The 26,695-nt window shown below is 67.6% G+C and overlaps 3 protein-coding genes across 14 annotated transcripts; 2 read left to right on the top strand and 1 right to left on the bottom strand.

Moving 5' to 3' along the window:
- Positions 1 to 1,184: 1,184 nt before the first annotated feature.
- CORO6 (coronin 6) lies at positions 1,185 to 8,283 on the top strand. 6 transcript variants are annotated; one of them, XM_069033533.1, is made up of 12 exons: positions 1,185 to 1,431; positions 4,006 to 4,205; positions 4,817 to 4,939; positions 5,382 to 5,511; positions 5,593 to 5,774; positions 5,896 to 6,015; positions 6,230 to 6,349; positions 6,747 to 6,851; positions 6,940 to 7,085; positions 7,164 to 7,221; positions 7,303 to 7,533; positions 7,641 to 8,279. In XM_069033533.1, the coding sequence occupies exons 2-12, from the start codon at positions 4,008 to 4,010 to the stop codon at positions 7,761 to 7,763; spliced, it is 1,536 nt and encodes a 511-aa protein (XP_068889634.1). In that variant the 5' UTR covers positions 1,185 to 1,431; positions 4,006 to 4,007; the 3' UTR covers positions 7,764 to 8,279. The 6 variants fall into 6 exon arrangements, with proteins under 6 accessions (XP_068889634.1, XP_068889632.1, XP_068889631.1 ...); XM_069033531.1 differs by lacking the exon at positions 6,230 to 6,349 and having other exon boundaries at positions 7,644 to 8,283; XM_069033530.1 differs by lacking the exon at positions 5,896 to 6,015 and having other exon boundaries at positions 7,644 to 8,279.
- Positions 8,284 to 9,322: 1,039 nt separating this feature from the next.
- On the bottom strand, positions 9,323 to 16,213 carry ANKRD13B (ankyrin repeat domain 13B). Of its 4 annotated transcripts, none has more exons than XM_069033448.1 (15): positions 16,073 to 16,213; positions 12,567 to 12,702; positions 12,176 to 12,300; positions 12,058 to 12,103; positions 11,658 to 11,801; positions 11,368 to 11,557; positions 11,215 to 11,281; positions 11,044 to 11,125; positions 10,911 to 10,975; positions 10,698 to 10,828; positions 10,433 to 10,590; positions 10,204 to 10,356; positions 9,879 to 10,039; positions 9,641 to 9,717; positions 9,323 to 9,553 (listed from the first exon to the last, which is right to left on the bottom strand). In XM_069033448.1, the coding sequence occupies exons 1-15, from the start codon at positions 16,181 to 16,183 to the stop codon at positions 9,343 to 9,345; spliced, it is 1,857 nt and encodes a 618-aa protein (XP_068889549.1). In that variant the 5' UTR covers positions 16,184 to 16,213; the 3' UTR covers positions 9,323 to 9,342. The 4 variants fall into 4 exon arrangements, with proteins under 4 accessions (XP_068889549.1, XP_068889546.1, XP_068889548.1 ...); XM_069033445.1 differs by lacking the exon at positions 16,073 to 16,213 and adding an exon at positions 13,597 to 13,900 and having other exon boundaries at positions 9,637 to 9,717; XM_069033447.1 differs by lacking the exon at positions 16,073 to 16,213 and adding an exon at positions 13,597 to 13,900.
- A 1,777-nt stretch (positions 16,214 to 17,990) lies between these two features.
- On the top strand, positions 17,991 to 26,534 carry GIT1 (GIT ArfGAP 1). 4 transcript variants are annotated; one of them, XM_069033536.1, is made up of 22 exons: positions 17,991 to 18,094; positions 21,012 to 21,145; positions 21,227 to 21,339; positions 21,424 to 21,529; positions 21,604 to 21,690; positions 21,791 to 21,921; positions 21,999 to 22,093; positions 22,174 to 22,216; positions 22,398 to 22,424; positions 22,723 to 22,771; positions 22,851 to 22,923; positions 23,539 to 23,636; positions 23,715 to 23,826; positions 23,905 to 24,032; positions 24,111 to 24,263; positions 24,345 to 24,572; positions 24,682 to 24,735; positions 25,006 to 25,092; positions 25,196 to 25,269; positions 25,356 to 25,538; positions 25,671 to 25,734; positions 25,835 to 26,534. In XM_069033536.1, the coding sequence occupies exons 1-22, from the start codon at positions 18,043 to 18,045 to the stop codon at positions 26,045 to 26,047; spliced, it is 2,304 nt and encodes a 767-aa protein (XP_068889637.1). In that variant the 5' UTR covers positions 17,991 to 18,042; the 3' UTR covers positions 26,048 to 26,534. The 4 variants fall into 4 exon arrangements, with proteins under 4 accessions (XP_068889637.1, XP_068889638.1, XP_068889639.1 ...); XM_069033537.1 differs by lacking the exon at positions 22,398 to 22,424 and having other exon boundaries at positions 17,992 to 18,094; XM_069033538.1 differs by lacking the exon at positions 24,682 to 24,735 and having other exon boundaries at positions 17,992 to 18,094.
- Positions 26,535 to 26,695: the final 161 nt, after the last annotated feature.

The following is a 26,695-nucleotide window of genomic DNA, read 5'->3' as shown; positions in this document are numbered from 1 at the left end:
GAGGGATGTGAGGTTTTAGCTGGACACTGGACAACCTGTCTCAGACTTTGGATTTGCTCCATTGTGGCAAGAAAGGCAGTGCAAGGGTTTCTGTGGCCTTGCTGTGAGCAAGGGGCTATGGAGAAAGCCAAATTCCCTGGGCTCAGCTTCGCCATCCATGGAGTTTCCCACCAGGCCAGAACTGTGTGGGCACCAGGGTGTGGGGCCAGGGCTGCAGGGCTGTCACTGTGGGTCGGGAGCAGTCTCTGCCCCATCCCCTCCTGCTCCCCCTAGCACCAGCTGGGGAAAGGCTTCCCAGGGCCTTTTCTTCACTTGCTGGGGATGCGTCTTGGAGTTGAGGACACAGGACATGGCACTCACTCCATCCCCAAGCACAGAGGGCCAGGACAGCACGTCCCAGGGCCGTGGTGGGACAGGGCGAGCAAGGGGTGCCTCTGCAGCCCCCTCCCTCCCTGCCACCCCTTTGGCCGGGCAAACAAGGATGTCACCTCTTCCCTGCCTTTTTGCCAGCTGCCCCCTCCTGCCCGCTCAGCCAATGCTCGCCCAGCTCCACACGGTGCCCTTGTAGGGTCCAGAGCTTTGCTGCCTTTCCAGGAACCACCGCTCCCCTCCCTCTGGTCCCTGAGCCCTACAATCCCTTAATCCCCTTGGACCAGGGCATCCCTGCAGGGCTGGGCTTCACTAAATCCCAAATCTGATTTCTGGATGTGCCTGTAACCATCCTGCTGGGCTGGGGCTGAGGTGGGCTTGCAGACCCCTTTTTCCTGGGGGAGGTGGGGACCCCGCGGGGTGCTGTGAGTGTTGGGAGCCTCAGGGGCAGCCCATGGCCATGGCCCCTGTGGGGCTGGGCTGGCACCGGGCTGTGGGATGACCCATCGCAGGGTCACAGCCCTGTGCAGAAGTGACCCCCGGAGTGATGCCGCTCCCCTTGGCTTCCCTCAACACTTCAGAAAGGCTCAGGGGGCTTCTCCTGCCCCCCCCATCTCCCAGCCCGATGGGCTGCGGGCACCCTTGGGCCCCCCCCGCGTTTGGGGCGGGCGCGGGGGGTGGCCGTGCCGGGGCTGCCCCCGACCCCGCGGGCAGAGCGGGGGGCCGGGCAGGGTGCGGGGGCAGGCGGGGCCGGGCCGGGCCCCCCCTCCCCTCCCCTCCGGTGCCCGCCGCGGGGGGGCTGTGCCGGCCCCGGCGCCCGGCTCGGCTCAGCTGTTCTCTGCGGCAGCGGCACCGCGCGGGGCCGAGCCGAGCCCAGCCGAGCCGAGCCCAGCCGAGCCGAGCCCAGCCGAGCGGAGCGGAGCCGAGCGGGGCCGGGCCGGGCCGGGCCGGGCCGGGGGGAGCGCAGCGGGGCTGAGCGCGGCCGGAGCGGGCGGAGCGGAGCCGAGCGGGGCGCAGCGCGGAGCCGGGCGCGCCCGGGCGCGGAGGAGCCGCCGAGCGCAGGTGGGAGCCGGGCGCGGGGCGGGGGCGGCGGGAGCGCGGTGGGGAGGGACGGGGGGACGCGGGGAGCGGGGCTGAGCCCCCCGGGCCCCGGCCCCTCGCCGCCCGCCGGCGGAGATGGCTATATTTGGACAGTGACCTCTGGTCGTTCCCGAGCAGTCGCTGCGGATTCAATTGTGGCAACGTAATGGCACGGCCGGGGAGCGGGGAGCGGGGCTGTCCTGCCTGTATCCTGCCTGCACCCCGCCTGTATCCCGCCTGCACCCCACCGCACTCTGCCAGCACCCCATCCGACCCCACTTGCGCCCTGCCTGCACCCCACCCATCTCTCATGACTGCACCCCACACCTGCACCTCATTCAGCCCTGCCTGCACCTTGCCAGCACCCCACCGGCTCCTCCCCAGCCCAGCCTGCGCCCTACACGCTGCCTGCACCCTGCTGAATTCTGCCTGCATCACATCTGCCCCCCACCTGCACCCCACACGCTGCCCGCACCCTGCCCAGCCAGCCAGGCCGTCCCTTCCTTCCCTGCGTGCTGACACCCCAGACTCTGCTCCCACTGGCAATGGTTGAGGTGCTGGGAGAGCGTCCCCACGGAGCCCACTCGCTCCTCCCCAGGGCTGGGGACTGTGCTCGGGACCGAGGGGGGTGACACCAGCGGTGCTGTTGTCCAGCCCCGCTTGGTAGCCGGGCTCTGGGCCCCTTAGCACCCAGCTCCAACCCATTCAGCCAGGCCAGGGATGATGCTGAAGTGCCGTGAGGACTCCGGGGACACTCAGGGACTGGGCAGATGTGGTTTGGCAGGGCACTGCGTGTGCCCTGTCCAAAATGCACCGGCTGGGACATGGAGGAGCAGATGTGCTCCTGCCTCTGCCCACACCGGCTCTGTGGGCTGGGGACAGCGGTGCCTGGCCCTCCGGCCGTGGTTTGGTGGCTGAATGTGGCTCCTGACAATGGCTGTCTACCCAGAAGAGCAGAGGGGAGTCCCCGGGGTAGCCAGTGGCTCATGGGTGCGGTAGAGCCCCAGCTCCAAGGGTTTTGTGGTCCTGAGTGTCTCAGTTCCCCCTGGGGCAGGTCCCAGGAGCAGCACAGGCTGGGGGGAGAGATGGGTGACTGTGGGCATCGTGCCCAGCTGTGGCTGAGGGCTGGACACCCCTCTGGGGCCATGGGAAGGGCTCCTCCACACCCCAGTGTGCCTGTGGAGCTGTGTGTCTGTGCCAGGTCCAGCCCTTACCCAGGTGGGGGTGCAGAGTGGGTGGCAGGGATCCGTGCCACCGGACAGGGATCCATGGAGGGAGGCGTGAGCCACCAGCAGGCAGCTCTGGAGGCACAGCCCTCCTCCTGGGTGCCGGGTCGAGCCAGGCAACCTCAGGCCAGTGATGCAGGATGGGATACAAGGGGACAAGCTGTGATCTGGCGTACAGCGCCTTTATGTCCACCCCAAAGTCCCCTCTGCCTTGCTACTCTGCTGCAGCAACTCATGTGCCAACTCCAGTGCCAGCCACGGGGCATGGTACAGCTGTGGGGCACAACACAGCTGTGGGACAGGGCACAGCAATGGGGCACGGCACAGCAATGGGGCACGGTACAGCTGTGGGGCACAGCACAGCTATGGGGCACGGCACAGCTATGGGGCATGGCACAGCAATGGGGCACGGCACAGCTGTGGGGCACAGCACAGCAATGGGACAGGTCACAGCAATGGGGCATGGCACAGCTGTGGGGCACAGCACAGCTATGGGGCACGGCACAGCTATGGGGCATGGCACAGCAGTGGGGCACGGCACAGCTGTGGGGCACAGCACAGCAATGGGACAGGTCACAGCAATGGGGCACGGCACAGCTGTGGGGCACGGCACAGCTGTGGGGCACAGCACAGCAATGGGACAGGTCACAGCAATGGGGCACGGCACAGCTGTGGGGCACGGCACAGCTGTGGGGCACAGCACAGCTATGAGGCATGGCACAGCAATGGGGCACAGCACAGCTGTGGGGCACAGCACAGCTATGGGGCATGGCACAGCAATGGGGCATGGTACAGCTGTGGGGCATGGCACAGCTGTGGGGCACAGCACAGCTATGGGGCATGGCACAGCAATGGGGCATGGCACAGCAATGGGGCATGGCACAGCAATGGGGCACAGCACAGCTATGGGGCATGGCACAGCAATGGGGCACAGCACAGCTATGGGGCATGGCACAGCAATGGGGCATGGTACAGCTGTGGGGCATGGCACAGCTGTGGGGCATAGCACAGCTGTGGGGCACGGCACAGCTGTGCATTATGACATGACATGGCCATGTCCCTGCCCAGTGCCAAGTGGCTCTGGCCACCACCTGACAGTCCCCAGCACCTGCAGCACCCCCCATCCCTGCACAGGGGCTGCTCCTGCTCCCTGAGGCAGGGTCAGGGCCACATCAGGCACCATCCCGTATCCTCATCCCCTGGCACCTCAGTGTTCCCAGGCTTCCCGCTGTGCCCAGAGTAGGAGGAATCTCTCAGAGCACTGAGGGGACCAGAACCCCTCCAAGCTGTGCCAGGGTGGGGAGGTGGTGGCCTGACCCTGTCCCCCCAGCCATGAGCCGCCGCGTGGTGCGCCAGAGCAAGTTCCGGCACGTGTTTGGGCAGCCGGTGAAGGCAGACCAGATGTACGAGGACATCCGTGTCTCCAAGGTGACATGTGACAGCTCCTTCTGCGCCGTCAACCCCAAGTTTGTGGCCATCATTGTGGAGTCTGGTGGTGGTGGGGCCTTCATTGTCCTGCCCCTTGCCAAGGTGAGTGGGGAGGAGGCTGGGGTTTGGCCACGCCACTGGGATGTGTTGGGGGGAACATGCTGATGGAGCATGGGGAGCTGCTGTGGCCCCAGAGCCTCCCAACTTTGCCCCAATACCCTCTCCTCATGTGGGGGCTCAGGGCAGGAACAGCCTGGGTCATCATCGACACCTGCCAAGGGTGACATCCCTGGGGCAACCGAGGTGATGTGGGAAACCCCCAGCTGCCTTCCTCCCAACCCTAATTCCCTGGGGGCACAGCATGCCCAGGGAGCAGCACCCAGTGGAGTGGGGGTCTGCCCTGCCAACCCTGGCAGAGAGACTGGGAGGGGGTCCCCAAGCCCTCCTCGCCATCAGAGCAGACACGAAACAGCCTCTCATAGGTCACATCCTTCCCCTCTGTGTCCCTATGAGGCCTTGTGCCAGGTGAGCCCCATTTGCCCCATGTGCCTCAGTTTCCCCCTTCAAGGCAGGTGCAAACCTCTGGCCACTGCCGGGATCCCCTGCATGTCCCCATTTGTGCCACAACCCCACAGGGTGGCCGGGCTGGGCTTTGGGGGGCACCTGGCAGGGTCTCTCTCAGGGAGACTCATCCCAGCCCCTCACCATTGCAGACAGGACGGGTGGACAAGAACCACCCGCTGGTGACGGGACACACAGCACCCGTGCTGGACATCGACTGGTGTCCCCACAACGACAACGTCATCGCCAGCGCCTCGGAGGACACCACCGTCATGGTGAGGGGCTGGTCCCCGCATGGGAGGGGGGTGGCGGGCACTGGGGGAGCGATGCAGAGCATCTCCCCCCCCCTTTGCCGCCTGTGGAGTGTCACTGGCCTATTTTTAGCCCCGGTGCCATGCGTTCGCGCTGGCGGCGGCTGCTCTCTCCATGATGCAGCAGTTTGTGCTAAATATACCCTCCCAGGCAACTCAGCACGCAGGAATAGCTGTGGGGGGGCTGGGGGCTGCACCCCAGCCATGTCCCCCTCCCTGTGCCCACCAGCACTCTGAATGCTGGGGGTGCACCCCAGGATGGAGGCGCTTCTGGCATCCCCTCACCACCCTCCCCGCAGGCTGAGCTGGGATTAATGATGTGGTTAATTGGCTCCGAGGCCCTCATCCACTTAGTGCTCACACACGGGGTGATCCCCAACGCCCTGCTCTCCGTCCCCTCCCCCAGGTGTGGCAGATCCCTGACTATGTCCCCGTGCGCAACATCACGGAGCCCGTGGTGACACTGGAGGGACACTCCAAGCGGGTGAGCATCATCTCCTGGCACCCCACCGCCCGCAACGTCCTGCTCAGCGCAGGTAAGGGGGTCCCGGGTCACCCTCCCCGGGGTCGCAGGAGATCCACGCGGTGACAGCATCTGCCCCCTGGGTCCTCTGCAGGCTGTGACAACCTGGTGATCCTCTGGAACGTGGGGACGGGGGAGATGCTGCTGGCGCTGGATGACATGCACACCGACCTCATCTACAACGTGGGCTGGAACCGCAATGGCAGCCTCCTCGTCACCACCTGCAAGGACAAGAAGGTCCGCGTCATCGACCCCCGCAAGCAGCAGATCATAGCGGTGAGTGCCCCTGCCGTGCCCCCCTCATCCCACCGCGGGGTCCCCCCCAGTGCCTGCCTGACCCTACTAACCCCGCACCGCGCGTCTCTGTGTTTGATTTAACCCGCTAACGCCGGCGCAGGAGAAAACCAAACCGCACGACGGCACCCGCCCCATCCGCGCCATCTTCGTGGCCGATGGCAAGATCTTCACCACGGGCTTCAGCAGGATGAGCGAGCGGCAGCTGGGCCTCTGGGACCTGGTACGAGACGGCGGCTCCAGCCTGGCCAGCGCCAATCCCACAGATCTCAGCCCAGCCCGGAGCGCTCTGGGTGCCGGGGATACTCTCTGGCAACGCGTGCGCTCAGGGAGCACCATGGAACAGGACTCAACGGCTGTTTTGGGGGACAGATCCGGACCCCCTCCATTTTCCCCCCTTCCCGTGCCCCGTGCTGACTGTCTCCCCCTCCCCCCAGGAGAGGTTTGCCCCCCACGAAGGGCTGAGGCCCGTGCGGGCCATCTTCACGCGGGAAGGACACATCTTTACCACGGGCTTTACCAGAATGAGCCAGCGGGAGCTGGGCTTGTGGGACCCGGTAACGAGGCCGCATGGAGTGCTGCCCTGGGAACTTGGCCCCCCAGGCCCCCTGCCAACCCACCCGGCCCCTGGATGGGGTGTCTGCTGCATCCCCCTCCCAAAAGATGCCAAGTTCCCAAGTGTGCCGTGCTGTGTTGGGGTGGGGAGGGGGCTGGGAGGCAGGGAGTGCTGTGGAAGGGGGGTGTATCTGGGCTGGGGGGTTATCCAGCCATGCAGGTAAAGAGGAGTGGGGCGGGGGGCTGAGGGGGGCATGCCAAGCTGCCTGCCCAGGGAGTTGTGTACCCCAGAGGGAACAAGCCCTGTCCCCATGTGTGCCGTGGCTAACGTGTGACTAACCAGGGTGGGGGTTTTGGGGTCACTGCTCACACCCCTCTACCACTGCTCTGGCCCTGCAGAATAATTTTGAGGAGCCCATTGCCCTGCAAGAGATGGACACGAGCAATGGGGTCCTGCTGCCCTTCTATGACGCCGATTCCAGCATCGTCTACCTCTGCGGGAAGGTAACCCACCCTCCCCACGGTGCACCCCCCGTGCCACCCTGTCCCTGAGGGTGCCAGGGCTGGCTGACAGCTGTCCCCACCCCTGCAGGGTGACAGCAGCATCCGGTACTTCGAGATCACGGACGAGGCGCCCTATGTGCACTACCTGAACACCTACAGCAGCAAGGAGCCCCAGCGGGGCATGGGCTTCATGCCCAAGCGTGGGCTGGATGTCAGCAAGTGCGAGATCGCTAGGTGAGAGCCAAGGGGTCTGGGGGGAGCCAGAAGGGTCAGGGCAGTCAGCTGGACCCTGACTGCCTGTGGCCCACACAGGTTCTTCAAGCTGCACGAGCGCAAGTGCGAGCCCATCGTCATGACAGTGCCACGCAAGGTGAGCCTGGGGGGTCCCAGGGGAGATGGGGGCCTGGGGGGGGCACCCCACATCTCACCATGGTTTCTCTCCCTCCCGCAGTCAGACCTCTTCCAGGACGACCTGTACCCCGACACGCCAGGCCCCGAGCCGGCCCTGGAGGCGGATGAGTGGCTGTCAGGGAAGGACGCAGAGCCCATCCTCATCTCACTGCGGGATGGGTATGTCCCCATCAAGAACCGGGAGCTGAAGGTGGTCAAGAAGAACATCCTGGACAGCAAACCCCCGCCAGGCCCCCGACGGAGCCACTCCACCTGCGACTCCGACTACTCTGTGAGTGTCCTGGGGATAGGGACGTGGCAGCAGGGCTGTACCCCTGCCCTGCAGTGGGGTGAGAGGGGCCAGACTGGTCGGTGACCCTGTGTCCCCCCTCCCTGCAGCAGCCAGCCTTGGAGGAGGTGCTGGAGGAGATCCGTGCCCTGAAGGAGACGGTCCAAGCGCAGGAGAAGCGCATCTCCGACCTGGAGAACAAACTCTGCCAGTTCACCAACGGCACGGACTAGCGCGGTGGCCACGGCCAAGACCACGGGCACGGCCAGGACTGCCCCGGCCTCCCAGGGATTAAAGCCGAGTCCCCACCTTGGGCAGGAGCCCGGAGCCGTGTTCTTTCCCCAGGAGCCGAGGGGGCAGGGAGGGGGTCGGACCCTGACCCCCCTCTGCGGGCATCAGTCGCCTCCTTCTCCCAGGGTGCCCTGGCACATGGGCACCCCCTGCAGCACCCGAGGGGGTCCTGCTTCAGTGCCCGCAGGCTGGGGCTGCCGAGCATCCCTCCACGGGGACCTGCACGCTGGGCACCAGCATCCTCCCAGGACAGGGAGCTGCCGGGCCCCCCCCCGGCCAGGATGTGCTTGTGTACGGTGCTACACCCCCACCCCATCACCCCCTCACCCCCCTCTGCCCCATCGGCCCCTCGGCGGGTGCCCCCAACTGGCTCTTTGCTCCTGGACCCCTTTAATAAAGGGCTCAGCCACCCTTGGCCGTGTGGCAGGTACCGGGGATGAGGGACCATCGTGCCAGGGGTGCTGCCTGCACCCCACTGCCAGCACCTGCTGCCTGCAGACCCCCGGCACAGGCAGAGGGAGGCCGAGAGAGACAAACATTAAAGAGCATTTATTGGTGTTGGCCGCGGTCGGAGCTGCTCGGGCTCCCCCGGCCCTGGCCCAGATGTTGCTGTGGGGTGCACGGGTTGGTGGAGGGAGGGGCACCAGCTATGAAAAGTCCCAGGGGAGCGAGCCCAGCCCCCCTCACCCTGCAGCCCCCGGCCCCCCATGTGCAAAGGGGGAGCAGCCGGGGCAGGGGGCCGGGGTTAGCACCATTTGACGTAAGGTTTCTCTTGGGGTCAGTGCCCGGGACGAGGGGGTGCAGCGCTGCCAAGGGGGGGGCATCCGAGCAGGGTGGAGAGGTGCGAGCAGGGGTAAGGGGGGTGACACCGGGCGGCCCTTCACAGGCACCCCTTCAGCTGCCCCAGCAGTCCCCGTGCCGTGGGGGGGCAGCTGTGCAGCCCCTCGCTGGCTGTGGGGTACAATAGGGCAGAGCCCCCCACCCCTGTTGGCAGGCAGAGCAGCTCCCGGGTAAGTGCACTTGGTAGCGCCTGGGCAGGGGGGAAGAGGGAGCCGGGCAGAGCCCCCTGGCTCTGGGGGCACCCCGGGACCCCACGCAACTGGCAGCCCACCCATCTGGGGCAGAATGTGCCCCCCACCGCCTTCCTGGGGTGAGGGGCTGAGCAGCACCCCGTCGGGCGGCTGGGGGGGGCAGGGCTGTCCTGGAGAGGGGGTACAGTCTGTGGAGTTGCCCTCCCTGGTCCCTGCCACCCCAGGTGCAGGGTTAACACCCACCCCCACCCTGGGCTGCTGCGGGGCGCCCCCACCTCACCCCAATACCGCCCCAGCTCTGGGGACGTTCTCCCAGGGCCAAATCCTGCTCTCCCCTTCCCCACTTGCCCTCCGCAGTTCCTGGACTGGCTCCCCCCACACCGCTCCCTCTCTGTGCCCCCAGACACGGCCCCGGCCGCGTCCCCATCCCCACTGGAAAGCGGGGGGGGGGGGGGGGGGGGGGTGTGAGGGGCTCAGTGGGGCTGCGGGGTCACTTCTCCGTCAGCGAGAGCTGCAGGATCCGCTGCAGATCCTCTTCCTCCTGGCGCGTCCGGCGCTCCGCTTCCTCCTGCTCCCGCGCCGACAGCGCCATGGCCAGGCGCAGCTGCTCCGCGTAGCTGGGGAACAGGGCGCTGGGCCCCCTGCCACCCCCCGGCGATGGGGCCACGGGGGGACGCGGGGACGCCGTGTGCTGGGGAGTCCTGGGGGCAGCAGGGGCTCAGTGGGGGCCCCGTGGGTCCGGCTCCCACACCCACTCCCCCCTGCGGGGCTGGCCGGACCTTACCAACCTGTCTCCCCGGCGGCCCTCGTGCGACATGGGGTGGGTGCCCGGCTTGCTGTTGGTCAGTGCTTCCCAAATGGTCACCTGTGGTCGGTGACAGAGGGGTGTTGGAGGGTGGCACCCCAAAACCCAGTCCTCCCAGCATGAACTCTGATCCGCCGCCATGGGATGCAGGGATGAGCAGAGGGAGGGTGAGTGAGGATCCCGGGTAGCACTGGGATGGGGAAGAAGGTGGCAGTGCCCACCTGGTCGTACTCGCTGCCTGCTTCCAGCAGGCTCTGCTGGATGGCAAACTGCAGCAGGTCATCCTCGTCCTCCCGCAGGGTGTCCTGGTGGGTGCCCACCACGCTGTACCCCCGCGGCACCTCAAACAGCGCTGGGTCCATCTCGCACGCTCGGCACGAGGCTGTGGGGAGACCAGAGCTGGCCTGGCTGGGCCTCCTGTCCTCCTCCACTCTGCCAGTCCTGTGTCCCTTACCCTGCTGTGACCCACTCCCACCCCACCAGCTGTACCCCCAGACCCCCCTGGGATCCCTTCCCATCCCACCTCACCATGTCCCCCCCACATACTGAGGGAGCTGGAGCTGCTGACGCTGGAGGAGTCGCTGCTGGGTGAGGGTGCCTCGCTGCTGGGGCTGTGCCGCAGGGAGCTGACAGGCTCGTCACACCCATTGAGGTTGCCGAAGGTTATTCGGGCGTTGAGAATATGGAAGATGGGGATTTCTGCAGGAAAAGGGAAAAAAAGCGAGGAGGGAAGCTGCCTGTGCCAGCCAGGTCAGCAGCAGAGCCCAGTCCATACCAATCTTGACAGGGAAGCCGGGTGGGAGGCGGAGGGTGATGAAGTCCCGCAGTTTGGCGAAGAGAGCGTTGCTTATTGCCATGAGGTCGATGATGGGGGCAACCTGCTCGCAGAGGGACAGCGGGTGGTCCTCACACAGCCACAGCTTCGCCTTGAACCTGCCGGGGACAGGCGTTGGGCTGGGGACCCCCACCTGTCCCCCCCTCGCTCTGCAGCAGTGTGGGTGGGGACACAGGGAGCCCCTGTCTGCTCTTCCCCGTCTCACTTCTGTGTCTTGGTGGTGAGCTCCATGGGCCGTCCCATGTCCCGGTTGCCCAGCTCGAAGTTGGGGTTGAAGTACTCCTCAGGGGTGATGGCGGTGGGGTTGGCGTGGCTCAGTGTCTGCGTGATCAGTGTCTGCATGGGGGGACAGCCCCGTGGGGTGAGGGGGGGGAGGTCAGACTGCAGGGCCACCCCCTCCAACCCCTGATGCACTCACCCCATTGTTGGGCCCCACGTGCTGCTCAGCGATGCCCAGGAAGGATTGCAGGGGGGTCTTACAGCCTGCGGGAGAGGAGGGGGTGAGGGCAGAGCCGGGGGTGCCCCGCCCACCCAGCCCGTGCTGGCTCCACCTTTGCTCTTGCCCTTGTGCTGGTCCGAGAGGTGCTCAGTCCGTGTCCGTGTGATCAGCTCCACGTTGGAAGCGCCATAGACCTGGCCAAGGAGGGGGAATGGCAGAGGTGGGTACCCCACAGCTGCCACCGGCCGTACCGCCCTGGGCAGCTCAACTCCCTGCCCCTCACCTTGGCCTCGTACCCATTCACCATTTCCGTCTTCTCGCTCCTCCAGCCCAGGATCCCGGACTTATTCCTGGCGTGACACAGCACCATGAGTTTGCTTGGACAGCCCGGGGTGCCAGCACTCCCGGGGGTGGGCTCAGTACCACCCCAGCCCACCTCTCGAAGGCGATGTTCTTGGTGTCGAGCTGGGTGGTGACAACGGGGGCCGTCAGCCGCCCCATCACCTGCTCCTCGGTGGGCTGCACAGCAGCCAGCAGCACCTCCTGGTCGTGGCCGGCCAGGGCCAGCGTCTCCGAGTAGACCACCCGCCTGTCATGGTCAATCTCCATCACCACCGCACTGCTGTCTGCAGGGAATGGGGTCAGGACAACCACGGTCCCCACTGTGTCACCTGGCTGGCTCTGCCAGCACTCCCCAGTGAGGGGGACATCCTGCTGTCACCTCACCTTGTCCCCGAAAGACGAAGCTGCGGTTGCCCCGCTGCCAGGTCATATGGTCGAAGCCCAGCAGTGTGGTGTCCACCCGCAGGTTCTGGCCACTCTTCCACACCTTGTAGGTGTCGCTGGGGCAGATCTTGGACACCAGGGGCACTGGGGAGAGATGCCAATAGCCCAGCCGGGGATGGGGCCATCTGCACCCCTGAGGGGGCTGCCAGCGCTGAGATAGGTGCGGGACACACCTGGGGAACATGATGCCTTGGAGGAATGGGGGGGTCTGCAAGCTTGGGGTGTCGGGGGGCAAGGGGGCAGGTGACCCCCGGCCTGGGGATGGGGATGGATGCTGGGGCTGGGGGACTCTGCTGGGAAATTCCCGCTCCCCCACAGCCACGCTGTGCCCCGAGCTCACCCCAGCTGGTGAATTCCCACTTCATCTCCACGTAGAAGTCCTGGGCCTGTGGAGAGCACCGAGGGGTCAGGGGATCCCCGTGGCTGCAGCCCCCCGCAGCCCCCACCAAGGGCAGTACCTTGCGCAGCTTCTCCAGCAGGACGGGGATCCCGGCCAGGCGCTTGATGGCTCTCTGGTAGTCACGGTAGCGCAGGACCAGCTGCACCAGCTCCAGGTCACGGGTGCTCACAGCCTCCTGCAGGACTGCGGGGCAAAGGGGCAGTGCCCAGGGCCATGGCACAGCATGGCAACCGGGCACGGCAGAGCTGGGCACTGCACAGGAGCCACAGGCATGCAGCACCACGTGAGCAGTGCCTTGGGGAGCTGCAGCACCAGAGTGAGCACGACCATGCCTGCACCCGTGTCCATGTCCACATCCGTGTTCATGCTCGTGCCCACACCCATCTCCATGCCCGTATCTGTGCCAGGGCAGCTTGCAGGAGGATGGAGGGAAGCAGCCACCCTCTCACCTGTCCATCCACTGCGGTTCTCCTTGCCCACATCGGCGCCATGCTTCAGCAGCACCCTGGCACACTCGAGGTGGCCCAGCGTGGTGGCCAGGTGCAGGGGAGTGCGTCCTCGGGGGTCCAGCTGCTCGATGTCGGCCTGCCAGGAGGGAATGAGACTCCAGGATCACTGGGGTGGCCAGACCTTGCCCTCCAGTGCTCTCCCACAGACATGCAACTCCCAGACACAGAAAGCAGCCAACATTTGACAGTATCTGGGAGATCGTCCCCACCCCTGAGCTCCCCCAAGTGAGGCACCTCAAAAGCCTCTCCCCGCTGCCACTGCCAGACCCACGAAGAGGGCATGGAGAGCACAGTGATGGCTGCCAGCACCCAGCACACCTCGGCACAGCCAGGCTGGGCTGCACCCACCAGGCGGGCACGGAGCAGGAGCACGGCATGGCAGCGGGGGGGGGGGCCACAGATGCCCCTGGCGCAGCGCACAGAGCTCTGCACATCCCGATGCAGCTGCAAGCTCCAGAAAAGCCCCCACGTCGGGGATCTGGGGGGGGGCTGTGCCCAGTTGCCAGGCAGCAGCTGCCGGCAGCCCCCCTCCGCCAGGGCCGGGAGCGCGGCGGGCGCCGTGGGCTGCGGCGGGCGCACGTGTTCCCCTGCCTGAGCCGGGGGCGGGCGGCTGCGGGAGCGGAGCGGCTGCTCGGAGGATCCCCGGGGCCCTGGGGAGCCGTCGCTGGGGCTGCCGTTGTTTGTGCCAAACCCGGAGCCTGGCACCCGGCCAGCCCTGAGGAATCCCTCGCGCGCTGGCGGGTGGGCACCCCCGGCACCCACGGGCCCCGCTCCTCGTGTGGGAAGCGGCGTCACACCCGTGCCCTGTGCTGAGGACGTGGCTCGGGGAAGGGGGGGACACTCTCTGTGCCCCCAGCTGGAGTAGAAGCCTTGTGCCCGGAGAGGGGCACTCAGATGCTGCCAGGGCAGGAGGCAATGGGGCAGTCCCCAAATAATGGGTTTGGGGGAGGCCACTCTCAGGAAAACAAACCTGGGGTGCAAGACGCAAAGGTGCCAGCTGGGACCGGGCAGCCAGAGGTGTTTGGGCGTGGGCAGAGGTGGAGCATGGGCTCCCTGGTGCCCAGGGTCTCACCAGCAGCACATCCCTGCCTCGCTCTGGGCACGTCCTGCAGTCCTGCTGCCCCAGGGATGTTCCCATCTCTGCCCGGGCTGTGGGTATTCCCATGGCCCTCATCCCCAAAGACTCACAGGTAGGGGGACACCCCCCCATCTGCCCACACCACCGGAGTAAAACAGCCCCCCAGTTCCCTGGGAGTCAACGTGCTGCTCCAATGCTCTCCAGGCTGCTTCTTAATTGCACTAATGAAACGACTCTAATTAAGGCAATCGCCCCCCAGCTGTGGGTGGGAGTTGCAGGCTCAGTGGGGCTCCCCAGCTGCAGCTCTGCCCCAGCGCTGGGCAGGATGAGGGTCCCCAGTCTGGGGACATGGTGCTGGAGCCACCCCAGGGGACATGGTGTGACCCAGATTTTGCCAGCAAGAGCTCAGTCCTGGGCCCTGGTGCTGGGCTGGCTCCAGCTTGGGGACCACAGCACAGACCTCAAGGTGCTGCCCGTCCTGAGGCCGTGACACTCACTGGGGATGGTGACAGGGATGGGGGTGGCTTTGGGGTGGCAGCGGTGCAGTGCAGAACCGCAGCTCTGTCGCTCCTCCTGTGCCAGCCGGGCACGTGGCACAGCACGTCCCTCCACTGGGGTTGTCCTAGGCTTGGAGCACCCCAGCTCCTGCTCCTGGGTAGCAACGGGGCACATGGGCCAGCACGGGAAGATGGTGCCAGGCACTGCTGTCCCTGTACAGCCCCGGGTCCCTGTCACGCCCCAGGGGGCAGGCTGCCGTGAGGGGTGTCCTGGCACAACAGGCTCTGTGTCACTGCCTGCCACATCCTCGTGATGTCCCCGCCAAGGGGACCCACTGACCCTGGCTCCCTTGTGGAGGCAAGTGTGGATGGGAGCTCATGGTGACAATTTGGGGGTGACAGACACAGAGCCCTTATGGGGACACGGAGAGGAGCAATGCTCTCAGCTGCCCCAGTGCTTCCTAACCCCAAACACCTGCACTCGGGAGGAGCAGCACGCGCAGCCACTGCCCTGTGGGAGTCACCAAGGTGGCTGGAGGGCAGAGCCCTGGGTAGGGGGACACCCGGCCCCCAGAATCTCACACAGCACCAGCCCCAACCCCTTATCTGGGGGATGCTCTGGCAGGGATAAGAGCTGAGCCATGTCCCTGGATGCCCTGGACAGAGCAGGGGGCCTGGGTTGGCCCCCACCTTCTTCCCCCAAGCCTCCACCTGCCCCAGAGTCTGGCCTGCAGCACCCATGGGCCCCCTCGTGCACCCCTGGGGTGCACACATGGCTGGCTTTGCTCTCACCCTGCAAATGCCAGTGGGGGCCAGGGCAGAGCCCCTCTGCTTCCCGGGCAGGGAGGCTGGAGCCTCTCTGCAGGCGAGAGGTTCGGAGCCCCCCTCACAGCCCCTCCACCTCCCCGCGTCTGCCGAGCCCAGCTTTGATCTCCGCCGCGTCGGGCTCCTGGGAAAACTGACCCCAATTTACCACGGAAATAAAAACACTGGCCGTGGGGTGGGAGACCGGGGCGATGCTGGCGCAGCCTCCGGCTGGACCCCACAATGGAGACGGGTGTGGCGGGAGCCATCGCCTGCATCCCGGCGGGAGCTTCGCGGCACAATGACCCCCGTTTCATGCATCACCAGGGTCCATCCAGCATGGCCCTCAGTACCTTGGGGTTTGAGGACCTGGGCCGAGGGACTGGGGATGCTCAGCACAGCCTCCCCGTCGGCCTCCCTCCAGCGCCTGCGGTTTCCTGCATCTTCGGGGTTGGGTTTTAATTACCTGAATTGCAACGCCACGGGGGAGAGGGAGGCTGGGAACCCGCTGGGGAAGCACCCACACCCTGCTCCATCACCGGGCGGTTGGGAGGTTCCCGGGCTGAGGGACAAAGTGGGTCCCCTCGCCCTGAGAAGAGCCCTTGTGAGGCTGGGGGGCTGCACCCCGGCAACATCAGGGCCCGTGTCCCCCCCCGCAGAGAGGCTCAGCCTGAGAGTGGGGAGCTGAAGGCTGCACCCCCAGGGGGGTGGCAATACCCTGAGAAGCGGGGTGGGGGCCGGGGGTCTGCAGAGGCCTAGCAGAGAGCTGGGGACACGTGCGGAGGGATGCTCGGGGCTGCGTGTGCTGGAGGATGCAGGGGAGCCGCGGGTGGTACCCACGGCTCCGCGGCAGCCCCGGGGGCAGCAGGCACAGTCCCGGCGTGCAGGTGGGGACACACACCGCACCCCCAGGGCCCCGCCAGCGCAGAGAGCGACCCCATCCCTGTCACCCCCCTCATCTCCATCCTCATCCTCACCCCGGCTCCGAGCATTGCATCAGCCCGAGCCGAGCGGAGCCGGGCCAGGCCGGGCCGTGCCGTGCCGGGAGTGTCCCCGCGCCGCCCCACCTGCTTGGCGCTGAGCTCCCGGTCCAGGTCACGGGCGCGGTTGTGCCAGACGAGGTAGTGCAGCGGGTACCTGCCCTCCGGCCCCTTCCTGCCCGAGCAAGACGCGAGCATCCTCCGTGCATGCTGGAGCGGCGCGGCGGGCGCGGCGCGGGGCGGCGCGGGGCGGGGGGGGCGCGGGGCGGGGCGGGCCGCCACCTCCCGCCCGGTGCTTCCCCGGCCCCCCCCGCACCGCCCGGCCTCATGGGACTTGTAGTTGCCCTGCCCGGCATCTCCCCCTTCTTCTTCCTCATCTTCATCCTCCTCTTTCCTCGTCTCCCTCCCGCACCGCTGAGCCCATCACCGCGGCCTCCGATCCCGCGAGGGGGCCTGCAAAGCGGCACCCCATTGGCAATCAGCATCCTCCCCAAATTCCCCCCTTTCCTAGGCTGATCTTCCCCCTCCCAGCTGGCCTCCGCTCCCCCCGTGGGGCAGCGGGCCCGAGCATATGGCGGGGCAGGGGTGAAGACGGCAGGTGGGGACCAGGTGGGGGCCGTGGGGGAACCCCGATTCCCGCCCCCGCTGCACCAGGCACGGGCCCCCAGCCCCGTTTCCTTTTCCGCCTGCGTCTCTCCCGGGCAGGCGTCGCGTTTTCCGGCTGCCGCCCGAGAACAATGCAAGGCTGGGCCTCTGCGGCCGCCCCGGCCTCCACCGGCGCCACGCTCCTGGCCCCCCACCCCCGCTGCTCCCCTCCCTCCCATGGGGGGCACCCCCCCGGCATTATTCTCTGCTCAGCCGCGGCGGTGGCGGTGGTCGCATCCCCCCGCCCCTGTCCCCGCACAGCATCCCCCATCCCCCTGCCAGCCCCGCTGCCCCATGACGTCATGAGCCACCTCCTCAGCAGCCCGCGGTGAGGTCACCCCGCCTGCCCCGTGGGGGACACGATGCGGCCCCACTGCCCTGGCTCCCGCTGGGCTCTGACCCCCCTCAGCTGTCTGTGGGGCCTCCATGGGGTGTGTCCCCTCTGGTCCGAGTGCTTAAAGGGTCACAGTAGGGAGCAGACATCAAATAGTCCCCAGTCCCCACACCCACCCCCAAAACCCCCTGTTGAGGGGGTGTGTGGCCCAACCCAGTGTCCTGGGGAAGGGGTGTGCCCGGGAGTGGGGTGCACAGTGTCAGAGGTGGCACTGGGAAGACGGCTGGGGGTGGCCAGGACTGCGGCTGGATCTAGGACAAGTGTCCAGAGCAGGACTGAAGCAATTTGGGGGTGCCCTGGGCTGAGACTGGGTTACACAGGACCCGGAATAGGAATGGGACCAGTGCCCCCCCTCCGGGATAAACAGGACAGGGGCTGGGAGCAGGACCAGGACGGTGCCCTGGGCTGAAAATGGGACCGAGATTGCACCGAGGACGGGGACTGGGGTCAGGACTAGGGGATGCCCGGGACCACGAGCAGAGCAACGGCAGGGCTAATGCCCAGCAGCAGGTGAGGTGCCCGGGTCCGGGACCGGGCTGTCCGGGGGGGCGTATGCAGGTGCGGGTGCGGAGCGGGGGCGGTGCCGGTGCGAATGCGGAGCGGTGCCGGTGCCCGTGCGAATCCGTGTGCGGGTCCGGGTCCGTGTGCGGAGCGGGGGCGGTGCCGGTGCGTGTCCCGGTGCGGGGCGGTGCCGGTGCGGGTTCGGGTGCGGCTGCGAGTGCGGGGCGGTGCCGGTGCCGGTGCGGGGCGGCCGCGGCAGCGCTGCCGGTGGCGGGGCGGGGGCGGTGCGGCCCCTCCTCCGCCGGGGCCGGGCCTGCGCCGCTTCCTGCGGAGCCGCCGGGCGCTGGGAGCAGCCGGCAGCCCCCGGCCCCGCCGCCCCGGGCCCCGCCGCCCCCGCCCCGCCGCCCGGCCCCCCCCCCCCCCTTCCCCGCCGCCGCTCCCCCGGCGGGCCCGGGGGCGCCGCCGCCGCCCCACGCTGGCGCAGAGGCCCGGGCCCGGGCCCGCCTCGCCGCTGAGGATGTCCCGGAAGGCGCCGCGGGCAGAGGTGTGCGCCGACTGCAGCGCCCCAGGTAAGGGCCCCTCCGCACCGGCACCGGCACGGCCCCGCCGGCCCCCCCCGCGCCTCCTGCTGCCCCCCGGAGCCTGCCCTGCCCGCCCCTCGCGCCACCGAGAGCCCCCTCTGCGCCCCATGGCACCCCCCGGTGCGTCCCCCGCACCCCCGTCAGCCCCATCTGTACCCCGAGGTGTTTGCCCCCGGACTGCTCCCCATGACCCCTTTTGCATCTCCCTCTACGCCCCATATCGAGACCCCTTTGCACCCCCTCTGGGTGGCCCCAGGATCGCCCTGGTTATTCCTTTCTGCGCTCCACTCTGCACACCCAAGGCACTCCCACCGAGTCCCCTGTCTGCCCCCCAGGAACCCTCTGATGTGCCCCCAGTGAAACGCCTTGATGAAACCCATGACCCCCTTGGTGCACCCCCTTTTAGCCCCCTGGAATACCCCAATACACCCCAGACATAGCCCCGATACCCCGGCATGCCGTCCTCCGTGCCGCTCCGGTCCACCCCGCGTGCCCCCACCGCCCCCCTGCACCACCCACAGCCTTCGCACCCCAGCGCGGGGGCTGCTGGCACAGGCTGGGGACGCGCCGGTCGGTGCCAGCAGCGCTGGTGGCCCTGTAAATGGTAGGATGATGGGGGACACCCTCCTGCATCCCACAGCACCCCACAGCCAGCAGCCACCCCAGGCGGATCCGGGCTTGGCGGTGCCGGCTGGGTGAGCCGGGCGGCCGCCGCGCTGCAAGCCGGAGCCGAGCCTGGGCAAGACCATTCCCATCCCCGGCGGTGCCGGTGCCCGCAGCCCCCACGCTGGGCACGCGCCCGTGGGCGTCACGGTGGGTTTGGCCCCCCCAAACCCTGCCCAGCGTAGGGCCGGACCCCAAACCTGCCCGTGGCCGGTGCAGGTGGCCCCACGGCAATGAATGAACGGGTCTCCGAGCCGGCCCCGGAAAGCTGCCCGCGGGCCAAGGCTGTGCCGAAATTATTCCGGCCACGTGCCAATGGCCGGATCCTGCCAGGAGAGCTGTCGGCACGCGTGGGCGAAAGGCTGCCCTGCCTCCAGGCATCCCCCGTGCCGGCGGGCAAGCGGGGGGCCAGGGGTTCCCGGGGCGGTGCCGGGGCTCCCTGCTGCGGCCAGGGGAAATGGAAACCAGTTTCTTCCAATCTCTTATCGCCTGGCAGCCATGGGAGGAAATGAGTTATAAAGTCCAGAGGCCGTTTCCTACCGCGCTGGGAGCACAGGCTGTCGCTGCCGGGGATGCACTGCCTGGCCCTGCATGGGGCTTGCCCGTGGGGTGCTCTGATCCCTCTGCCCGGGCTCCCTTGGCCCTATGAAGGGATGCTGGCTGGCCCCATTCCTGCCATCACCAGTGCGGGGCCGAGTGCTGGGGGTCCCGGTATCAGTCCATATCCCGGTGCAGGGATTGATGTGCTGGGAGCTCTCTTGGACTCCAGGATCCTCCCACGGTTTGGGGTGTCCCAGTGCCAGCGCTCCCCGAGCTGCTTCAATGCCCACCCGCATCCCACCACATCCCAGCTGTCTTAGGGCGGGAGGGGCTGTTGCCCCAGGGACCCTCTGGATCTGCCCGGTTGGGGGGCCGCGGGCCGGCTCCCCCCGCACGGAGCGTCCTGTTCCCGGCGGTGGCCGTGGGCAGCGGGCGCGAAGGCACAGATGCCGCCGCACCGGCTGCCAAGGCGCTGCCATCTGCGTGCGCGGGGCTGCCAGGCTGGGGTGGGGGGGCCACCACTCCCCGCGGCCACCCCACCCCGGCCCCGGGACACTGCAGCATGGCAGGATGCCGTGCCCCCCCAAAACAGTGTCCTCAGGGCTCTGGGGGGGGTGCGTGGGGAGGGGTCCGGGACTCTGCAGAGGGGAAGGAAGTGGGGGAGGCTTGGCTGCCTGCCTGCCTGCCTTCCTCTCTCTGTGAGGTCGTGGGGCCACTGTCCCCCCTCAGGCCATCGGGCAGGTCAGTGCGGCCACCCCCCCAGGCCCTGTATCCCCGAGCTGCCCCTTCTTGTGGGACAGTGTGGTGTTTATGTAGGACCTACAGAAACAAGGGGAGGGGGTGGGGCTGGGCAGAGGGTGGCAGGACTCCCCCGTCGTGGCAGAGGGGACACCTGGGAACGATTCAGCATCGACACCCCGTGCCTGGCTGCTTTCCCGGGAGGAGGGGGGCTGTGACCCAGCGGGGGTCCTCAAATCCTGTCCTCACGCTGCTGCGAACAGCTGCAGCCCAACGGCCGCAGCACGGGGCCAGATCCCCTCCGTCCCCAGGACCCGTTTTTGGGGTGCAGGCGTGGGGAGCTGCTGCCTGGCCGGGAGCAGTGCCCCCGCGGGTGCTGGGGCTGCTGCCAGCGCGGGGCCAGCGCGGCTGCTCAAACGGTCCTTTGTTCCTGGCGGGGACACAAAGGGCTCCAGTCCGGCCGGCCGGGGCCAGCGGCGGGGCCGGAGGGGCACGGCAGCGTGGGGGGCCATGGCACCTGCCCCAGAGCTGGGGTGTCCTGGGGACTGGCTGCGCCGGGGTGCTGAGGCTGCAGAGCTGGTGACCACCCTACGTCGGAGCCCATGGACTGGGGGTGCCCACCCACTGCAGGGCACACTGCCCCCATCCAGGACTCCCCAAACACTCAGCCAGGGGCTCTGGGGGTAAGTGACCTCGCAGCGAACCAGGGTGTCCCTGCTCAGGGTGTGCTGGCATCATCCCTGCCACTGGCTGTCCTCCTGATGGTGGGGGGCCAAACTCTGCCCCCCTTTTGGCTGGTGGTTGCTATGGGAAACCCGTGGGTTTCCCCTGGTGATGAGCTGAGCCCCTCTCCATCTCTCGGGAAATGGTTGCTGTGGCAACACATCCCCCCTGCTGGATGGATGCATGGGGAGGGGACCACATGGGGAGGGGACACCCGCTGACACCCCCATGCCACCCCCAGACCCTGGCTGGGCATCGATCAACCGCGGGGTGCTCATCTGCGACGAGTGCTGCAGCGTGCACCGCAGCCTGGGCCGCCACATCTCCATCGTCAAGCACCTGCGCCACAGCCCCTGGCCCGCCACCCTGCTCCAGGTGGGTGCTGGGGACACTGGAATGTGGAGAGATGCACACCGGGACCCCTCGTGCCCACTGGGCCCTGCCTGTCCCCTGCAGATGGTGCACACCTTGGCGAGCAATGGGGCCAACTCTATCTGGGAGCACTCGCTGCTGGATCCGGCACAGGTGCAGAGCGGGCGCCGGAAGGCAAACCCCCAGGACAAAGTGCAGTAAGTGCCCCCTGTGCTGTGGGGAGAGGGTCAGTGCTGGCTGGGAGCCCCCTCCTCACCCCAGAATCCACTGCCCACCCACAGCCCCACCAAGTCGGAGTTCATCCGTGCCAAGTACCAGATGCTGGCCTTCGTCCACAAGCTGCCCTGCCGGGATGATGACGGCGTCACTGCCAAGGACCTCAGCAAGGTGGGGTGGGGGCTCAGGGATCCCCCTTTGGCAGTGGGGACAGATCCCCCCGTTACCAGCTCTCTCCTCCACAGCAATTGCACTCGAGTGTGCGGACGGGCAACCTGGAGACCTGCCTGCGCCTGCTCTCGCTGGGCGCCCAGGCCAACTTCTTCCACCCGGTGAGCACTGGTGGGGCTCGGGGACCCCAGAGGTGGTGTGGGGCCCAGGGAGCCCCATCCCACATGCAGGCTGCGGGGCTGAGGCTGCCCATGCCCACAGGAGAAGGGCACCACGCCACTGCACGTGGCCGCCAAGGCCGGGCAGATCCTGCAGGCAGAGCTGCTGGTGGTCTACGGTGCCGACCCTGGGGCGCCCGATGTGAACGGCCGGACCCCCATTGACTATGCCAGGTGAGGGCAGGAAAGGGGGTCACCCCTGCCTGCACCCCCACCTAGGGTGGGCATCACCCCTGCTGGCCCTCCCACAGGCAGGCAGCGCAGCACGAGCTGGCAGAGCGGCTGGTGGAGTGCCAGTACGAGCTGACTGACCGGCTGGCCTTCTACCTCTGCGGCAGGAAGCCGGGTGAGTGAGGGGGTCCTGGGGTGAGTGGGTTACCCTGGAGGGACCATGGGGCCCTGCTCACCACCCCTCTCTTTGCGCAGACCACAAGAATGGGCACTACATCATCCCGCAGATGGCTGACAGGTGAGTGCCTGGCGCCCGTGGCCCCGCTGCCCTGTCCCATGTCCCCCCCAGCATCCCCGCTGGGCTGAGGGGGGGACCCCGGTCACTGGAGCATCCCTGGGGGGCGGGGGGTCGGCGTGCCCGCGCGTTTAACGTCCGCCTTTATCCTGTTCTTCCCTCCGCTGCCTTCTCCGGAGCGCAGGGTGCGCCCAAAGTGCATGGCACAGAGGTATTGTCCGCTCGGCTCTTGGCTCTGGGGGCCCCCCATGCTGCTGGCATGGGCCCCCCCTGCAGCCCTGGCCGCTCGGCCCAGCCTGGCACCTGGGGGGCACTCGGGGAGGGGGGGTCCTGCTTGCCCCCTGCCACCTCATCTCCCTGTGCCTGCCCACCAGCCCTGCTTGGTGAAGCCCCCAATGCCTGAGGGGGGGGGGTCCCTGTCCTGGTGGGGTGCAGCTGGGGACTGTTTTGGTGGGAACAGGCCAGGAATGACCCCCACTTTTTGTTTCTCCCCTCCCCATACCCCCCAGCCTGGACCTCTCTGAACTGGCCAAGGCAGCCAAGAAGAAGCTGCAGGCGGTGAGTGGGGGCCGCTGCAGGGCTGGGGGTGTCCTGCCTGCTCCCCTCATCCTGCCTGACACTGTCCCCTGTCCTGCAGCTCAGCAACCGCCTCTTCGAGGAGCTGGCCATGGACGTGTACGACGAGGTGGACCGTCGGGAGAACGACGCGGGTGAGCGGGGGGTGCGGGGTGCAGCTCCCCGGGGCCGGGGCGGGCGTCACGGCGCGGGGAGGAGCAGCCGGCGGGGCCGCGGCCGAGCCCCGCGCTCCCCCCGATCTGGATGCGTCCGCCGGGACCGCAGGCCCCTCCTTCTTCATTCCTCCGGCCGGGAAGGTTTGCTCGGAGCGAGGGGCCGCCGCTGGGTGCCAGGGCTGGGGTGCTGCTCAAGGTGGGTGCTGGGATCCCCCAGGGATGTGGGCTCGGCCTGCAGTGGTGCCCCTGATCTGGGGGGTTGGTGGGGTGGGGGCTACCCTGTTTCCGTGGCGGGGCGGGTGCCAACAGACGTGTCAAACCTTCTTCCCACCAGCTGGGGGGTGCTGAACTGGTGCCTGAAAGGGTGAAGAGTGGGAGGGGGGTCCTGCTAGGGGGTGCAGGGGGGACCCCAGCCCTGCTGGGTGGCTGGGGGAGGTGATTCCCGTCAGCCTGGCCAGGCTCCGCTCCCAACCCCAGCAGGCTGGCCCTGCGCCCGCGCCTGCGTCCTGCTGGCTCCGGGCCCTGCAGCCTGCTTGTCCGGGGGGGTCCAGCCCCTGTGTCCCCCAGGGTCTGACACCAGGTGCCTTCCTGCAGTCTGGCTGACGACGCAGAACCACAGCACGCTGGTGACAGAGCGCAGCGCCGTCCCCTTCCTCCCTGTCAACCCCGAGTACTCAGCCACGCGCAACCAGGTGAGGCCCTCTCTAGCACACGACCGCCCTGTGCACCCAGATGCCTGCTCACCCCCTTTTTCCCCCTCCTGCCCCCAGGGCCGGCAGAAGCTGGCCAGGTTCAACGCCAGGGAGTTCGCCACCTTGCTCATTGACATCCTTGGGGAAGCCAAGCGCCGGCAGCAAGGGAAGAGCCTGCTCAGCCCCACAGGTGAGGCATGGAGGGCAGTGAGGTGGGGCTGAGCACTCCCCCCTGCCCTGTGCTCAGCACCCCCCTGCCCTTCCCCAGACGCCCTTGACTACTCGCTGCGGAGCCAGAGTGACCTGGACGACCAGCACGACTACGACAGCGTCGCCTCCGACGAGGACACAGACCAGGAGCTGCTGCGCAACGCCTCCCGCAACAACCGCGCCAGGGTGAGCCCGGGCCCCGGCCTGGACCCCCACCCAGACCCCTGGCTCTGGAATCCTAACGCTGAGCTCCTCTCCCTGCAGAGCATGGACTCCTCCGACCTGTCAGATGGCCCCATCACGCTGCAGGAGTACCTGGAGGTGAAGAAGGCTCTGGCTGCCTCTGAGGCCAAGGTGCAGCAACTGATGAAGGTGAACAACAGCCTGAGCGATGAGCTGCGCCGGCTGCAGCGCGAGGTGGGTGTGGGGCCGGCGGGACACCCCTCGTCAGTGTTACCCCTGTCCTCGCTGATGCCTTCCCCCTTCTCCCTGCTGCAGATCCACAAGCTGCAGGCAGAGAACACACAGATCCGGCAGCAGACTGGTCCTGCACATCCAACCCCAGCCCCCAGCGAGCGGCCGGAGCATGGGCACCCCCCAGGCACGGCCCCCCCACACCGCCGGGACCGCCAGGCCTTCTCCATGTACGAGCCGGGCTCGGCGCTGAAACCCTTCGGGCAGCCGGTGGAGGAGCTGGTGACGCGGCTCCAGCCCTTCAGCCCTGGCGTGAGTGTGCTGGGATGGGTGGGAGGGTTTTGGGGTGCAGCAGTCCCCCTAGCCCCACAGGGTGCTGGGTCCCATCCCCGCGGGGCCGTAACCTTTCGTGTGTCGCCAGGAGGTGGAGGACGAGGCTCTGTACTCCATGCACATCCCGGCCAGCGTGTACCGGGTAAGGGGGCCGCAGCGGGGGCGGCTCCTGCATGGACATGGTGGCTGTCACCTGCCCAGGATGTGGCCTTTGGGATGTCCTGTCCCCCCACCGCCCTGCACCCCCTTGGGTCAGGCCGGGGACCTCCCCAAGGGATGGCAGCTGCGGGATGTTCCTGCATGCAGGGTGGCGGTGTCCCCTGTGTTCGTCCTCCCCTGCACGTCACCAGGGTTGGCTCCAGACCCTTCTGCACCCTGTTCAGCATGGGCTTCCCCTCTTTTCCCCCTCCAGATCCGGAAAGGTCCATCTGCCTCCTCGGTGCCCTTCCCTCCATCCTCCCCGCTGCTCTCCTGCCCGTCTGATGGTGCCCGACACATGGTGACGTATTGGGGAGGGGGAGCAACTCTTGGGATGAGGAGACTCCCGACCCTGTGTGGGGATGGGGCTGGGCAGGGCTTGACACTGCTCCTCTGCCCTCCAGAGCAAGCTGGACCGGCACGGCAGCGGCACCGACAGCGACTACGACAACACGCAGGCTGGTGAGGTTCTGATCAGGTGAGTGGTGGGGCTGGGGACTGCACCAGGGTACATGGGGACACAGGGGCTGACACTGACCCAGGGTGGTTGGTTGGTCCCTGCAGCATGGAGGGGAAGCGGTTTGTAGAGCTGAGCAAGGATGAGGACTTCCCCCACGAGCTGGACCCGCTGGACGGGGAGCTGGACCCCGGGCTGCCCAGCACGGAGGATGTCATCCTCAAAACTGAGCAGGTCACCAAGAACATCCAGGAGCTGCTGCGGGCAGCACAAGAGTCCAAGCATGACAGGTAGGACTAGGCCACAGACTCAGGGTCCCTCTGGACACCCAGAAGGGTGGGGGAGGCCATGCCTTGCCACCCTCCATGGTCAGAGTCGCTGTTCTCCACGGTGCGCTGCTCACCCTTTCTCCTTGCCCCCAGCTTCGTGCCCTGCTCAGAGAAGATCCACTTGGCTGTGACGGAGATGGCATCACTTTTCCCTAAGGTACAAGGAGCGGTGTGTCCCTGGGGTGGGGGTGGTCCCCACCAGACACTGCCAGCCCCGTCAGCGTGGGTTCTGACACCGGTCCTGTGCTCTGCCACAGAAACCAGCACTGGAGACGGTGCGGAGCTCCCTGCGGCTGCTCAACGCCAGCGCCTACCGGCTGCAGAGCGAGTGCCGCAAGACCGTGCCCCCCGAGCCTGGCGCCACCGTGGACTACCAGCTCCTGACCCAGCAGGTCATCCAGTGTGCCTACGACATCGCCAAGGCCGCCAAGCAGCTGGTCACCATCACCACCCGTGAGAAGAAGCAGTGAGCGCCAGCCCGCGTCCCCCCGTGTCCCCAGGTCCCCCGCGCTCTCCGTGTCTCCCTTCCCTCCAGCAGCAGCTGGCACCTGGGGTGAGCGTGGCTGCAAGTGGCCTTTTTGGGGAGCCGGGGTGCAGGGTTCCTCGTGCCCCTCACGCCGTCAAGGAGCTGGTGCTCAGCCTGCGGGGTAGGTGCCTGCGTCCCCCTGTACAGCCCCCTGCCCACCCCGCGGCACGCGCCTAACTTATCCTGTACATAGCCTCTGTAGCTGTCCGTGGCGGTGGTGGCCTTGTACCCCCACCCCCCACAAAGCCCCTCTCTGGGTGGCCGGTACCCCCGAGGCCACCCACAGCATTACACTGGACTGGGGCGCCCGCGGGCCCCCCCTCCCCGGGCGTTCTGAACCCCTCCCCGGGCGTCCTGCCCCGTGCCGGGGCCGCGCTCCCCACTGTAAGATGTGTCCTTGTACATTTGTATCAATAAAGGTGTGAGCATTGCACGGGCGCCCGGCTCCTGTGCCCATGGAAGGTCCGTGGCTGCAGGGGGTTCAACTCCCCCGGCGCCAGGCAGGGCTTGGCCACGTGTCTCTCCCGTTTCACCCAGTCCCCTTGGCCCTGCTGGCGGCCGCTCACGCCATCCCCGGCACAGCCCTGCTGTT

This window comes from Aphelocoma coerulescens, chromosome 19 (genome assembly GCF_041296385.1).
Source record: "Aphelocoma coerulescens isolate FSJ_1873_10779 chromosome 19, UR_Acoe_1.0, whole genome shotgun sequence".
NCBI lineage: Eukaryota > Metazoa > Chordata > Aves > Passeriformes > Corvidae > Aphelocoma > Aphelocoma coerulescens.
Note: the sequence above shows the minus strand (reverse complement) of the source record. Positions and strands in the feature narration are given on the sequence as shown.